This window comes from Podarcis bocagei, assembly GCF_964188305.1.
Source record: "Podarcis bocagei genome assembly, chromosome: 2".
NCBI lineage: Eukaryota > Metazoa > Chordata > Lepidosauria > Squamata > Lacertidae > Podarcis > Podarcis bocagei.
Window position 1 is genome coordinate 76,942,763 of NC_138126.1, and position 16,011 is coordinate 76,958,773.

At 45.4% G+C, this 16,011-nt stretch overlaps 1 protein-coding gene across 2 annotated transcripts; it reads right to left on the reverse strand.

Moving 5' to 3' along the window:
* Nucleotides 1-717: 717 nt before the first annotated feature.
* On the reverse strand, nt 718-10,070 carry GNPDA1 (glucosamine-6-phosphate deaminase 1). Of its 2 annotated transcripts, XM_081179897.1 has the most exons (6): nt 9,926-10,070; nt 8,472-8,601; nt 3,068-3,250; nt 2,346-2,530; nt 1,748-1,922; nt 718-1,226 (listed from the first exon to the last, which is right to left on the reverse strand). In XM_081179897.1, the coding sequence occupies exons 1-6, from the start codon at nt 10,025-10,027 to the stop codon at nt 1,129-1,131; spliced, it is 873 nt and encodes a 290-aa protein (XP_081036023.1). In that variant the 5' UTR covers nt 10,028-10,070; the 3' UTR covers nt 718-1,128. The 2 variants fall into 2 exon arrangements, with proteins under 2 accessions (XP_081036023.1, XP_081036022.1); XM_081179896.1 differs by lacking the exons at nt 8,472-8,601; nt 9,926-10,070 and adding an exon at nt 4,656-4,695.
* Between the last annotated feature and the right edge of the window lie 5,941 nt (nt 10,071-16,011).

A 16,011-nucleotide genomic window follows, 5' to 3' on the forward strand; every position in this document is an offset into this window, starting at 1 on the left:
CCCGCCAGCCCCAAAGAGCAGGTCGAAAGGAACCTGAAGCCTGGAGAGCGAGAGGGGACAGTGCACACCGACCGCTCTCGCTCTCCAGGCTTCCAAGGTAGCCGCCTGAACGCACCTTAAACGGCACCTTGTTTTAGAGCAGGAAAACGAGGGGGAAAATTCTCCCCCTCTCTGTGCAGCGCCTCCTGCCGCTTCACTGAAGGGGCGCTGGGCAGAGAGGGGGAGAATTTTTTTTTCTTGTTCTCCCCCCTCTAAAACAAAGTGCGTCCTATTGTCCGGTGCGTCCTATGGTGCGAAAAATACGGTATTTACTATCCTGCATCCCCAGAAGCTGTTGTCTGTCTTCCCCGTGCAGGTGCCCTCCAGCTGTTTTGGATTATTACTCAGTTCTGGCTGGGGCTGATGGGTTTTAGTTCAAAACATTGGAGGCCAGGTTGGGGAAGACTAGTCCAGGCAGTAATAGTAAGTAAGGAGAGTTCAAGAGCAGGCTGGTCACTGGCATGGGCAATGTTTTGGCACCTTGGAGGACTTAGAAGTGGGGGAATTATATAATCATTGTATATGATGCACTACAGAATTGTGGAAACTTTAAAAAATTGTGTTCTCTGGATGACTTACAATTCTTGCTTTCTCTGATTATGTTTCCTTAGTTCCCAGTCAGCCCCCAACAATGTTTCAATCCATCTTTCCAAATCCCACAGAATAAATACAACTTGATTGTTTTGGAAAAATGTACGGATTTTAATGTTAAAAAAATTAGTAGCAAAAGCTCCACATTTTCACGTTCCATTCTTGGTTACAGATCATCTTTTTGTTATGCAAACAGATAACAGGTTCAGATTTCCTTCTCGGTAATCCTTAAGTTATACAGTGCTCTGTTAAGGAGAATAGACAGCCCCTGTTTTCTCATTTGGTCTTTAAAAAGGGGGCAAACTGACAGTTAGCTCTGCAGCTGAACAGTGCTTGGTGTAGCTGCATCCGTTGCTACTACCTCACCGTTCAGAAAATGATATTTTCCAATAACGTGTTTTGCTGTCGACCGTTCCCAAGATACAAAAGCAGGGTGTTTTCAACCAGCTCCATGTGGGTTTAAGGACTGCATAACCAGTTGGTCCAAATCGTAAGAGGCTAGTCACTATATGGCTTCTTGGACTGCCTTTTTTCTCCTCCCATTTCTTTCATACTGTATAGTGGATCCACAAGTTTGTTGTGAACAAGCATCAAACCTGAATTAATTGATACAAAACAGCAGACACTTAGTTCTTATGCAGATATTAGAGGAGTCCCTCAATAAAACTGGCAGTAGCTTCAAAGGAAATATTTCACATTCTGCCTAAACTTACAGTCACTACTAAAATAGCTTGGGGTGGTTACCAGTTGAAATGTTTTCAGTTCATAGTAGTATACTGTACACCCCTTGGAGCTTTAAAAAATATAAGCTGCACTCCTCAACATTTCCAAAAAAGAGTAGCAGCAAGTAAAGGAAAAATAATTAGTGACTCCCCAGTGAGGTAACAACTTTCCAAATAGGAGAATGGACCAAAATAATCTGCATTGCATGTTATCAGAAGATTCTCCTTGTATTTAAGGCTCCCAAAAGATAAAACAGGTGAGCAGTGAGCTGTACTTAGCAACCCAGGGGGAGTTCTTGTAAAGTCCTTTTGAGTGACTATATTTCACTTCCGTGTTTTAACGGCTGTTTACACACAAGGTGACCATCTCTCATCCTCATTACCAAGCTACTGACCTTGAAAGTACTTCACAGTTTTTACTTTAAGTTCCAGTGTGGCATCTTCATCGCATACAAAGACAGTGCGGGGATGTTGCTGAAAGGCAGACACTGTCCACATGTGATTTACTCCTTCCTCAATAGCCTTGTACAAAGCAAATGCCTTATGGGCTCCTGTGATTAGAATCATAACCTGAATTGTAAGACACAAGAGGGAACACGGTTAGGCTTAGGGCTTTTGTCACCTTCCGAGATAAGAAAAATGTTCCTTGCTACTCTCCAATATGTACAGATTTTAGGGTGGAGAAGGAGATGAGAGAGGGACGTGATTTAGAAAACCAACATTTTACAAATAAAGTAAGGGACAAAAGTTAGCGGATACTACCAATATTTGAGAGTGTCTGCCAACAAGGGGCAGAGAGAGCAAAGTAGCAACTAGAGCTATCAACATTGGAATGTTCATCATAGTCAGTGTGACGTTGATTTCCACTCTAAGATTCCAACTCCCATCAGCCCCTGTCAGTATTGCTAATAGGGATGATAGAAGCTGGTAGTTCAGCAACTTCCGGAGGACACAGGTTCCCTATCCCTGAAATTAAGGTACTGTTGTGCTAACCTCTCTGGCATCCATGACCGTACCCACTCCAACTGTAAGTGCCATTGTGGGCACTTTGGAGAGGTCTCCATCAAAGAATCTGGCATTAGCCAATATCGTGTCCATAGCTAAGGTCTTGACTCTGGTTCTGGACACCAGGCTTGAGCCAGGCTCATTGAAGGCAATATGACCATCTGGGCCAATACCTGTAATGGAGACAGTTCATGTTTAGAATCTAGCGAAAAGAAAGGAAACATCAAGAATACAAGAAAGTGATTCAGGATTAGGTGCTTATTGGGCTCAAGAAAACTTAACAGGGAAGTTGCAAGTCGACTTTAGCTCATAAACCATCCTGTGAAAATTTACATGCCCCTGATAAACATTTAGGAAAAGCTTCTCCCATATCCCATTAGTGACCTGACAAAGTCACTAAAAAAAGGAATGGATTTATCTACAGGGTAAGCAGAAATAATGAAACTAGACTGCCACAGCAATCTTCAATTAACTGACACTATCTGCCTCTTCTGTACAATATGTGTATACCACTTGGTATCTTATCCCTTCATGGCTCATCACTCTGGTTGCAGCATAAAATGAACTGCTTTCGCTACAAAGCACATTCTCTGAGGTAGAAACAAAAAGCCAGTGTGGCAATTTGCTGATCTATGAAGGTCATTTCACCACCTGCAAGTCACTGAGGGATGGCCACGCATGTTCAAACCTTGCCCCCTCTCAATGTTCACCTCCAACAAAGAGTTCGATTCCTCCAGCCTCTTTGATTTTTCTTTCAAAAGCCTCACACTCTGCTTCTAGGTTAGCTGCATTTCCATCCAGAATGTGTGTGTTTTCAGAGGAGATGTCGATGTGCTTGAAGAAGTTGTTCCACATGAAGGAGTGGTAGCTTTCTGGGTGATCCCTTGGAAGACCTGACAAGAACACAAGGTTAGCTCAGGGCTATATATTCCTGCATTTCTGTGAAATGAATGCAGCAGCAACAGACCAATGTTCTCCTGTAGTATCCAGCAGGGGGAAAGTTGCATATTTTATTGTTGGTTTTGCAGATGAGTTTCTCTCCAGATGAGTTTCACACTCCACAGATACTATGTCACTACTTGATGACCCACGCTCCTCCTCACCCATTACACAGCAGTCTAAAGTTCACTCTCTATGGACCCATGATAAGAAAGTGTGGCCAAACAGAACAGAACAAATCTTTGGAGCTTGTTTTCTAATTCACAGCAAGCAAGGATCATGGGGAAGTGTCAGAACCTGCAGCATTCAGATTATAGCAGCTTCAAAATGTTCGTCTACATTACACACACTAAATTCTTGCTTCCTCTCCCAAAGGCTAAGTTTAAAAACATGGAGAAGCAATTTAATGAATATTCCTTTTATATATATTTTGGGTGCTTTGTCAGCTTGAATGAAAGCAACAGCAATGTGAAACAAACAGACCCCTGCCCACAAAAAAAACAGACTGCTGAACTAACAATGTTTGGAGATAAGCAGGAATGGATTTTTGAATGAAAGGACCATGAGCCCTGGTACTAAAAACAAATCCCTTTGCTCAGTAGCTACTCCCAGGCACCTGGATCTTTAATTGGATGTGTATTTATGGAACTTTACAGTAGTATCTCTGCTTATGGACAATTTGTTCCGGAGGTCCGTTCTTAAGCTGAAACCGTTCATATCCTGAGGCGTGCTTTTGCTAATGGGGCCTCCCACTCTGTGCGCACCTCTGGCGCGGGATTTCCATTCGCTTCCTGAGGCAAAGTTCACAACCAGGAGCAGCTACTTCCAGGTTAGTGGAGTTTGTAACCCGAAGCGTTTGTAACCAGAGGTACCACTGTATGTCTTTTATACCTACAGTAGCTCAGATTGGTGGATCTTGAGGTTTTAGTAAAACAACAACAACAAAACAGATCCTGCAAGCCCAAAGTCTGCCCTCCCCTGTTTTGCTGTGCTTCATTCTTTGCTACTAGAGTTTGCTATCTGATAGTCCACTATTCGTTTCTGAAAGACAGTTCCTAGGTTTTCAGCATTCATACATTATCTCAGTAATCCTCACAACCATCCTTGCAAGGTGGGCCGTTATTATTGTCCTCGTATTGCAGATAGGGGAAAAAGGGCTGAGAGAGAGTGACTTGCTGCTAAGTGGCAAGATGCGAACCAGCCATTTCCTGGTTCATAAGCTTGGTTCTTGCTTCCTGAATCACTGCAATACTGTATAGAAATAAACCCTTATTGAGTTGATCACAGTAAATAAATGCTGTGGGCAAAGAATAGCAATTATTTCTCCCCCCTGCAGTTCTCAACAAAAAGGTGACTCACCCACATACTCATCCATATTGAAAGTTTTCACATACTTAATAATAATAATAATAATAAATTTTATTTATATCCCGCCCTCCCCAGCTGAGCCGGGCTCAGGGCGGCTAACAACAATCAAATAAACAATCAAATAATGACACATTCTAAAAAATTTCATTATAAAATTAGTTAAAATCACATTGGTGGCAACCGATTAAACAAAATTCTGTGCAGGTTGCCAGAGGAGGGGGTCAGGCTGCGCCCTGACTAAAGGCCTGGCGGAACAACTCTGTCTTGCAGGCCCTGCGGAAAGATGTCAAGTCCCGCAGGGCCCTGGTCTCTTGTGTCAGAGCATTCCACCAGGTTGGAGCTGCAGCCGAGAAGGCCCTGGCTCTAGTTGAGGCCAGCCTAACCTCTCTGAGGCCTGGGACCTTGAGGGTGTTATTATTTGTAGACCGTAGGTTTCTCTGTGGGGCATACCAGGAGAGGCGGTCCCGTAGGTACGAGGGTCCTAGGCCGTATAGGGCTTTAAAGGTTAAAACCAGCACCTTAAACCTGATCCTGTACTCCACCGGGAGCCAGTGCAGCTGGTATAGCACCGGATGAATGTGATCCCGCAGCGAAGACCCCGTAAGGAGTCTCGCTGCGGCATTCTGCACCCGCTGGAGTTTCTGGGTCAGTCTCAAGGGCAGCCCCACGTAGAGCGAGTTACAATAATCCAGTCTGGAGGTGACCGTCGCATGGATCACAGTGGCTAGGTCAGGGCGAGAGAGATAAGGGGCCAACTGCTTAGCTTGGCGGAGATGGAAAAATGCCGCCTTTGTTATAGCTGTAATCTGCGCCTCCATAGAGAGGGAGGTATCGAAGATTACACCCAAACTCTTAACAGACGGTGCTGGCACTAATTGCACCCCCGCAAGAGATGGGAGTTGCCCCCTCGATCCCATATCGTCCCGCCCCAGCCAGAGGACCTCTGTCTTCGAAGGATTTAACTTCAACCGGCTCCCACGTAACCATCCAGCCACAGCTTCCAGACATCTGGTCAGTGTGTCTGGGGCCGAGTTAGGATGGCCATCCATCAAGAGATAGAGTTGGGTGTCATCAGCATACTGATGGCAACCCAGCCCAAAACTCCGGACAAGCTGGGCGAGGGGGCGCATAAAGATGTTAAAAAGCATCGGGGAGAGAATCGCACCCTGAGGCACTCCACACACCAAGGAGTGACGCGATGACAATTCCCCCCCAAGCGCCACCCTCTGTCCCCGATCAGAGAGAAACGAGCGCAGCCATTGAAGGACTGTGCCCTGGATCCCCACGTCGGCAAGGCGGTGGTCCAGGAGTTCGTGATCGACCATGTCAAAGGCTGCTGACAGATCTAGAAGAATCAGCAGCCCCGACCCGCCTCGATCCAGCTGCCTGCGGAGATCATCTGTTAGGGCGACCAGAGCCGTCTCGGTCCCATGACCAGCACGGAAGCCGGACTGGAATGGATCCAAAGCAGATGTTTCATCCAGAAACCTACCAAGCTGTTCAGCAACCGCTCTCTCAATCACCTTACCCAGGAATGGAAGATTCGAGACCGGGCGGTAATTGGATAGATCTAAGGGATCTAACGATGTTTTCTTTAAGAGCGGACGCACCACCGCCTCCTTCAGGTCCCCTGGGAATATCCCGGTGCCAAGGGACAAATTGATGATATCCCCCAGGGGGGCCCGCACCTCGTCTGGACACGCTCTAATTAGCCATGACGGGCACGGGTCAAGAGGACAGGTGGTGGGCTTTCCAGCTTGGAGGAATCTGTCCACATCGGCTGGAGATATCCGGTCAAAGTGGTCCAATACTGGACCCGAGGACAGTCGAGGGGCCTCCAGTTCCTTTATTGTATCCAAATTGGCAGGGAGGTCATGGCGGAGCAACAGGACCTTCTCCGCAAAAAAGCTCGCAAATGCCTCACAGCTGTGTGTCAGATTGTTATTTAAATTTGGCTGTCCTTCAACGGACGTTAGAGACCGAATTATGCTAAATAATTGCGCCGGGCGAGAGCTAGCGGATGCAATGGAGGCCGAGAAGTAAGACTTCTTAGCGGCCTTCACTGCCATCTCATAGGTTTTCATAAAAACCCTATAAGATGTTCTTGAGGCTCCGTCACGGGCACCCCGCCATACTCGCTCTAGCCGTCTGAGGTCCCGCTTCATTTTCCGAAGCTCCTCGGTAAACCAGGGGGCCCGGTTTCTGCGGGGTCGCAGAGGGCGCTTAGGTGCGATCTCATCGATGGCTGCCAGGAGCTGGGTATTCCAGCCCTCAACAAGCTCAGTCAATGAGTCGCCAGGGGGAGCAAGGTCCCGCAAGGCCTGACGGAATCTATCAGGGTTCATCAGCCTCCGCGGGCGAGCCCAAATTGGCTCGCCACCTAAGCGGGGTGGGGGTGGAAAATCAATCCTGGCTTTCAGTGCGTAGTGATCAGACCATGGCACCTTCATCGAGGGAGACATGATCACATCTATACCGGCGCCAAAGATCAAATCCAGCGTGTGGCCTGCTTGATGTGTGGGGCCCGAAACAAACTGGGAGAGCCCTAGTGTCGCCATGGAAGACACCAGGTCCAGAGCCTGTGAGGAGGGAGTGGCATCAGCATGGATGTTGAAGTCCCCCAGTACCAATAGGTTGGGGAACTCCAAGGCCCAGCCGGCCACCGCCTCCAACAGGCCTGACAGGGTGGCTGCTGGTGCGCTAGGTGGCCGGTACACCAGCCAGACAGCCAAGCTCACCTCGGAGCCCCACACTAGGCCAACACATTCAATGCCGGGGATCGATGGCGATGGCAGAGCCCTGAAAGAACAATCTTCTCGGATTAATAATGCCACCCCTCCCCCCCGGCCCACAGTCCGCGACTGGTGGAGGACGGAGAAACCTGGGGGCGCCATCTCTCGTAAGGTAACAGTTTCCCCTTCGCGCACCCAGGTCTCCGTCACACAAGCCAGATCTCCATTCTTGCAATATTCTATCAGTTTTTTGTAGCATCCTAACGGAGTACTTCCTGGAGATTAAAAAAAAAAGCCTTGCACAGTCAGGGAGATCTAAATCTGGACCACAGAAATGGTAAGCAGCATGCATTTGACTAGAAATCACTGTGTGTGCTACTACAGAACAACAGCTCAGATGCCTGTGGGGCTGCTCAGTTCTAGCTCCACCTGATTCATTCTAATCAGTACTTCCATCAAGGTCTCCAAGACCATATTGGCACCCCAGCTCCAAAACACATTTTCTTGAAAGTGTTTTCTGTCAATAGTACTGGAAGAGTCTCTTAAGTGCTGGCACGCAGAGAAAATGATTTCAATCTGTGCACATACAGTGGGGTAGTACATGAATCAGGAATTTGGGGACGGTGTATGACGCAACACAAATAAGCCAATTAAGTGACAGAATCTTCATCACATGATCTAACAGAGTCCATAGTCTGTACATTCCAAGGAAGATGCTATCCCCACCATCATTGCACCCCATCTTCCATTTCTACATAGCCCACAGGATTTTGAGGCTGATTTGGAGTTATGTAAAACTGGGAATAATATGTGTAGCATGTGAGGGTAGTGGAGCAGTCGCACAACTGAAAAGTGTTTAAAAAAGAAGTTTCCATGGATCTTGAATTAAAAGTAGTTTCCCAAAATAGAGATGCCCTCAGAATAGTCACTTCTCATAAGGAATGGCAAATACCCTGTATAAAGAAGAATGTCTATTATATAGGCTGAGTCCTCCAGCTGACTAATAGCAAAGTAAATTAGGGGAGGAAAACTGAGGTAAGAGCCCTTCCATCACAAAGCCAGGCTTGTCACTTACCAGTGGGAAGTCCAAGGGTGAAATATTTGCTTGGACCAGGACTAAACTGGATGATCCGATTCCTAATGTACTTTGCTGCCCATTCACTGGCTTGAGCATAGTTCTCTAGAATGATGAGTTTCATGCTAACCTGCAAATTTGAAAGAAAGGTTTGATTAACTGATTGCTAATAGGTGGCAAGCTATCATCAGCAGCATCACCACCTACCATTCCCTCCTAAAGCCAACAGCACTTCTTCTGCTTGGATGCATTTGGCCTGCTAGCCTAAAACTGCTCCCAGGTAAAAACAGTAATAAGGGTATTTTTAGGAACGAAAATTCAGCTTATACAGAGTCTAAGGAGGGCAAACGAGATCAGCTTGGAACAGTGATCCTGAAGGATCAGACACAAAAGTGGTTTCTCTCCTGCAGGTCAACAACAGTACACTGTGAGAGGCAGTAGCTCACTGGCTGAGGAAATATATGCAAAAGGTCCCTGGTTCAACCCCGGCATCTCCAGTAACGGCACTCAAGTAACAGGGATGGACAAACCTCTGGTTCAGATCCTGCAGAGCTGCCATTGCCAGTACACATGACAGCATAGCATGTACTGCAAGAGCAGCAGTGGATGAATCTACTCAGCTGATGCTCTTCTTTCATCAAAGCCTTGGGTTATTCCATTTCATGCCTCACTCCACTCACTTCCTCCCCTTTTCCTCTGAAGTCTAGACTCTAGTCCTGTGATGCCTCAGACACCTGCACTTCTTCCTTGTTGCCAAGTGTTTATACAACATCTACACTCATCTTTTAGCTCCGATTTCTGCCTCTCCTCCTCCTGGTGTTTCTCCCCTGCTACTGTAACATACACATTTGGCACAAGTTGGGTGGGTTGTAAGCCAGCGCACAGGGTTTGCTCTTTTCAGATTCATTTGTGTACTATGTCCAGTGTTGAGTAGATTAGATCAACAGAAGAGAAGTGGAGGCAGAAGAGGGCATGAAAGAAACAATGTTCATGCAAAGTTCACTGGTAAAAAAAATCCCATAGGGCATAGACTGTGATGGTCCAAGAAAAGCTTTGCAGAAGAAGTAGGTTTTGAAACAACAACAACAATAGCAATTATTATTTGTTTGTACCTCGCCCATTTGACTGGGTTGCCCCACTCACTCTGGGCGGCGTCCAGCATATATAAAAACATAATAAATAGCACCAGAGGGGTGATCTGAAAGGGAAAAGTGGTTTGCTAGATGATGAAAGGATCTCCAAATAACCCAATGAGAAGGGCAAGTGAAACAAAGGTGTTCCAAACTTTAATAAAGAGCCTGCTAAATCAGGCCATCCTGTTTTCACAGTGGCTAACTGGATGCCAGTGGGAAGCCTGAAAGCCAAACCCAAATACAAAAGCACCCTCCCTATTTGTGATTCTCAGCAACTAGTATTCAGAGGCATAGGCCTCCAACTGTGGAGATAGAACATACCCAGCGTGAACAGTAGGCACCATGAACAAAGACCCGGACCTGGATATTTTCCCAGTACAATTCCCACCTGATGTTGTGAGTGTGTTTATATAACACACACATTCATATACCCTCCAGTGCACTGAGCAGAAGGCAGTAAGCAACAGGTTGCACGGGCACTTTTAGATCCACTAAGCAACAAAAGCAGCTAACAATACCTAGGGAAGAGTGCATATCTGTCCCCCACATTATATCGATTGATCAGAAACACGGCCAAGTCTTAGTTCCTGATTCATAGCCATCAACCCAGGTTACGTGTAAGCGTGTCAAACTTAGAAAGCCCTCTTTCCCCTTTCTCTCTTCAACCCCCCCACCCCGATCGCGAGGCGGATGAGCAGTTTAAAAGGAATGTTGCTAGGAGGCATAGCGGAAGCCACTGCAGGAGGGAAGTAACCTTTAACTCCTACCTGCATGCCATAGGCTCAGAGATCAGAGACCAAACCGCGGGAAAGGGAACTTTATTTTAGAGCACTAGATGGAGAAGAGACGAGGAGGAGGGAGACAGACAGACAGACAGACAGACAGACAAACACACGCAAAAGGACCCCTCTGTACCAGCCACGCAAGGCAGCCCAGGTCCTGCAACAGGTACCGATCTTCCGGTGCGGAACACGCCTCGACACGTCATTCAGCGCGTCCACACATGCAGGAACAGGCAACACCCCGGATTCGCATCCTGGATCGCTGCCCGCACCGAACGCCGGGCATATTTCCTCCCACTTACCGTTCCGCTACAGCCCCGACTTCTCCAGTTTACTCCTGACCCGCCTCCTCGTTGAGCCTAGGCGGTCATGTGAACGGCGGTGGGTCACGTGGAGAGAAGAGCCGAGCAAAGAGCAGAAGCTCCGCCCCCGGCCCCCTCCCTTTCGATCGCTCGGCTGCGGCCGCCGTGCAAACAGGAACTGCTGAGCTTCGCACTTCTTCCTCCCTTCCGCTTAGTTCAGCTCTTCTTGGGGGGGGGGGGGGAGCCGAAGGCACTTCTGCTTTGCAAGCGGGGCCAGGCTGGCGACGAAACGGTGTAGTGTGTCAAGCGCTCTGCTCCGATGTGCCAGCCAGCCACGACCTTTCCCAGGATACTCCATTCTGTTTGCCCTCCCATCCCACTTTTCTAAGTTTTCATTGTTTATTTCCTCGAAGGTGTTGGAAACTGCTTAGAGGTTTTCATCAGTTGAGGCTGGTTTCTAAATCTTGTCAGATAATACTAATGAAACAAATTCCTTCCCCAGTTTTTTTCCTCACAAGAACCCAGTGAGGTAAGTAGGTTAGGTTGAGAGGCAGTAACTTGCCCAAGGCCACCCAGTGCATTTCATGACGGGGTGGGGATTTGAACCCTGGTGTCCCAAGGCGCTAGTCTAGCCCTTTAACCACTGATTACTATTGCTGTATCTGATAGAAGCTCAGACTGTTTGTTCATAATTAAATCTTTGGTCCAAAGGAGTTTTACAAGCTTATATGAATTCTGAAAACCTACTGAGTCTGTCCATCCTCGTCATCAATATGAAACAGACACACTTAGTGCAGCAGTTTCTGTAATTTGGCACAGTCAAGATTGTTAAACAGTCTTAATGGGGTGCAAACAGCTCTTGACAGTATCTACAACCAGTCTGGACTTTGCCTTTGTAAGCGGTTGGTACAAAGTAGACAAACTTCAATGGCCAGCATAGGAATGGGTTACCAGGCAGACCGCAGTGGATTCTTCCAGCAATAGCTCTTGGAGAAAGCAGATCAGTCACAGGAGCAGAGGAAGCTACTTTATCTGTGTCAAAGCATTGGGCCATCCAGCTCAGCTTTGTACTAAACTGATTGACAGTGTAGAGTTTTAGACAGGAAGCTTTCCCAGCCCTACCTGGAGATGCTAGGGACTGAATCTGAGTCTTAGACATCCCAAGCAGATGTTCTGACACTGTACAATGGACTCGCTCTCATATAAAAGCTACCACCTGCAAGGGAAACTTGATTTTTAACACTGCTCTTTTGTGCGAATGCATTTCTGTGCAAAAGAGCCGTTTTAATTGTAAAAATAGAAATACCATAAATGTGCCTTCAGCAGTTGGTTGTGGGGAAAGGCAGACTGTAGCCTTTCCTTTGGGCTGATGGAAACAAAATGGAAGTAGGGGGCATGGAGGGAGACAGCACCCAGACAAACATCACCACAGGCAGGGAGTTTCTTCATCACAGAAACTCAGTTCCGGCTCCTCTCAGGTGGGCACTTCCTACTGTAATTCCTGTGCCATTCATTGAATTTTAATAGGCTTCTGAGGAAAATAAAGTAAGATGCTGCCATCACATTTCCTTATGAAATAAAACTTCTTATACAGTTTTATATGGATAAATATGCAAAGTTCTATTCTGGTGATGTTTTATAAAGGAGTCACATGTCATTCTGGAATGACCAGCACCACCTGAAATGTAGGAATATATGCAAGGAGACTTTAAATGATGAGGAAGATGTCTGGGTGTTGGTAGGCTACTTCAAGGCCCTACTGTAAATACATTCAACCCTATTATGATACTTTAATACACCTTCAGTTTGTTCACCTCTGCAGGAAAATTAGGGAGGATGAAAAAGGCATTTAATAGGTTATACTGATTACCTCAATGAAGAAAAAGCTGCAAGTCACATACACATAGGGACTGTGATCTTATCAAGTCAACATTACAATAATAGGGTGCCCTTCTTGGGTTTGGGCTTATTAATCAAGGAGCTTTTTTTGTCCTTACCGTTAATATCCTGAAGGAGTGCTTCTTCCTATACAGTGGTACCTCAGGTTACATATGCTTCAGGTTACATACGCTTCAGGTTACAGACTCCGCTAACCCAGAAATAGTGCTTCAGGATAAGAACAGAAATCGTGCTCCAGAGGCGCAGCAGCAGTGGGAAGCCCCATTAGCTAAAGTGGTGCTTCAGGTTAAGAACGGACCTCCGGAATGAATTAAGTACTTAACCCGAGGTACCACTGTACTGTACTGTCCTGCTCATGCATTTAAGATCTTCAACTAAGGCCCTTCTCCCAAGTGCTGTCTCTTTGTGTATTGCGTTATACTTGCATGAAGGAGACAGCCATTTCCTGGTGGCACTCTAATTTTGGAAAACCCTCCTTAGACTTGACTGGCATTGACATTACAATATTTTTGAAAGCAGGTCAAGTCTTTCTTGTTTGCCAAGTCATTTTAAAGGGGCTACATTTTGTTTTTAGCTATTGTATTTTGATCCTTGTTTTATGATGGCTTATGTTTTGGTTTTGGGATGGTTTCTCTTTTGCTTTTATGGTATTTTATGATTGATGTTATAACTGTATGCCAGCCTTCCTTTGCTCTGCAAGCTATCATATACTTGCTAAGCAAACAATAAAGATAAAATTCAGTTAAATAAAACATAGAAATAGGAAGGTACAGACTAACGGTACTTTGGAAGCTGTTTTACATGTGATGTTCCTAACTGCAGGAAATAACAGACACAATATAATTCTCTTCATAGCAGTTTCAGATGACAACATCCAGGCATTTTGCTCTTATCAAGTCAGAAACCCATTTGTTACTAATTGCTGAAAATTAGTAGGTATTAAATCATGTTTATCATCAGGTTTGGTTATACAGCTCCTGGATAATTCATACCATATTTGGAAAGCAAATGACTAGAGACAGCCTTTATTCAAGAGATGTTTCCAACTTCATAGTTTCTTTCATCCCTGATGTTCCAACAAGGCAGCCTTTTACCAACTTTCTTTCAAATTACCAAAGCATCAAGAAAAAGAGCTCCAATGGGGTCAGATTTTTCAAAACTAATTTTAAATCCTATGATCCAGACAAGCTAAGCGCAGCTACATTCTATTGGTTACACTGAGGGAGCTGAAAAGTTGCATATGGTTGCAATCCTGTACACATTTATTTGGGAGTAAGTATCATTGAATTCACTAGACTTTGCAGTTAACATGCATAGGAAGGGGCCGTAAATCTCCTATTAGTATCAACAGGACTAAAAAACACATGACTTTGGCTGTATTGAATCTGCCATATCTGATTACTAAATAGCTGAAGAGGAACCTAGCCAAAGTTAACCATTTTTAGGTCCTGCTGATTTCTATTTATTGTCATTGATCTCTTTATACAATGAATTGTGAATAAAGAAGATGAATAATTCCTTCAGAAGATGCAACAACTGGAGCAGGTACTGAGTGTGCATCCTAGTACACTGGTACCTCGGTTTAAGAACAGTCCTGCTTACGAACGATTTGGTTTACGAACTCTGCAAAACCGGAAGTAGTGTTCCGGTTTGCGAACTTTACCTCGGTCTACAAACGGAAACCGAATGGTGGAAGTGCACTGGCGGCGGGAGGCCTCATTAGGGAAAGCGTGCCTCTGTTTAAGAATGGTTTCAGTTTAAGAACGGACTTCTAAAACGATTAAGTTCATAAACCAAGGTACCACTGTATAACCAATATTCCCCTGGAGGTGTGCATTGCAGAGGACGATCAGAAGTGGACCCCTTGACTTTCTGCAACGCTTGTCATCCTTCCATTGAAGAACCCATGATATGTTTGGGAGGAACCCCCGAGTTCCCTAGAACACAATTGAAAAGGCATGGCTAAAAATAACCACAGAGGTGTATGCTGTATGTCAGTGTCACTAATTTATTAGACAGCCATTTAATATAGTGAACAACAGGTTCCAATGTCTTTGACTTCATTAGTGTTTTCATTTGTTCTCTCTCTCATGCTCCCCTTTTCCAGTTTTCTTGGTATGAAAAGTGACAAATCAAAGGTCTAATTCCTCATCTATCAGCTAGTTTAGCTGACCACTTGGCAAGGTAGAATCAACAGCTAGCAAGTGAACATTTAGAGTGCATTGGATTGGCAAAGGCTGTTTTATTAGGATCAACGAAAATATTATTTATTCTTTTCATAGTTCTTTTTAATAAAACAGCAGCAACTTATAAAAAAGCCAACAACTAGCAGGTGAAGAGGAATCTGAAAATATCTGAAATATTTTATACTAGAATACTTGAATCTGATTTGTAAAGTACTGTAAATGCTTTTAATAACATTTTCAATTTGGTTTGTATTTCAGTACCTATGGCATTTTATGATGTTTCAGTATGGGGGGGGAGAGTTTTACTTTCACAGAAAACAATGACTTAAATTTCTTAACAAATTTCCACTTGTACAAACCCCAGAACAAAATTGTTGATATGGGTGAAGAAAGCTGGAATGACCCACACTGAAGGCTTCGCTTTTATGTTACCTTCTGAGTACAGTGGTACCTCAGGTTACATACGCTTCAGGTTACACACTGCACTAAGCCAGAAATAATGCTTCAGGTTAAGAACTTTGCTTCAGGATAAGAACAGAAATCGTGCTCCGGCGGCACGGCGGCAGCAGAAGGCCCCATTAGCTAAAGTGGTGCTTCAGGTTAAGAACAGTTTCAGGTTAAGAACGGACCTCTGGAACGAATTAAGTACTTAACCCGAGGTACCACTGTATGCTCTTGCAGAAGGGATGGCAAACTGTGAGCTGGGAGCACACCAACCTGGATTGCAGCAGCTCCTGTGATCTAAAGGAGGAGCGGATGTGATATCAGAGATTCAGAATGGTACCTCACTCCCACCTAGAACTTTTTAAATTGCGCTATGAGCTCCCACGGCCTGACTTTATATAAACAGGAAACCTGGAGGGATTCACAGGATCAAACGAAGTCAAGCCAGGCTCTGAACTGGCTATGTGCACCGTAATTACAATGTATTGTGTAATTGTCAGTCTGAGCTGCCTAATGATTGTTGATGCTGATTGTCCTTAGGATAACCTTAGCTCCCGTTCTCCATCTGTAAAATGGGCAACCGTTTTCTAGATGCTTAATGCCTTGGCCATACAATATGGGACTTGAGCAAGCAGGCTGGGGTGGCTTGTCTTACTCTCTTATCTGTCCTTCGGGCGAGTTAACTGGTTTTTGGATTCTGGCACAGTCCGAATGATGTGGTTATAAATTATAATCACTGGGTGAGGTGTCTGTTCAGATGATGGCACTGCTTGGTGGCAGGGCGCTGGCAAGCA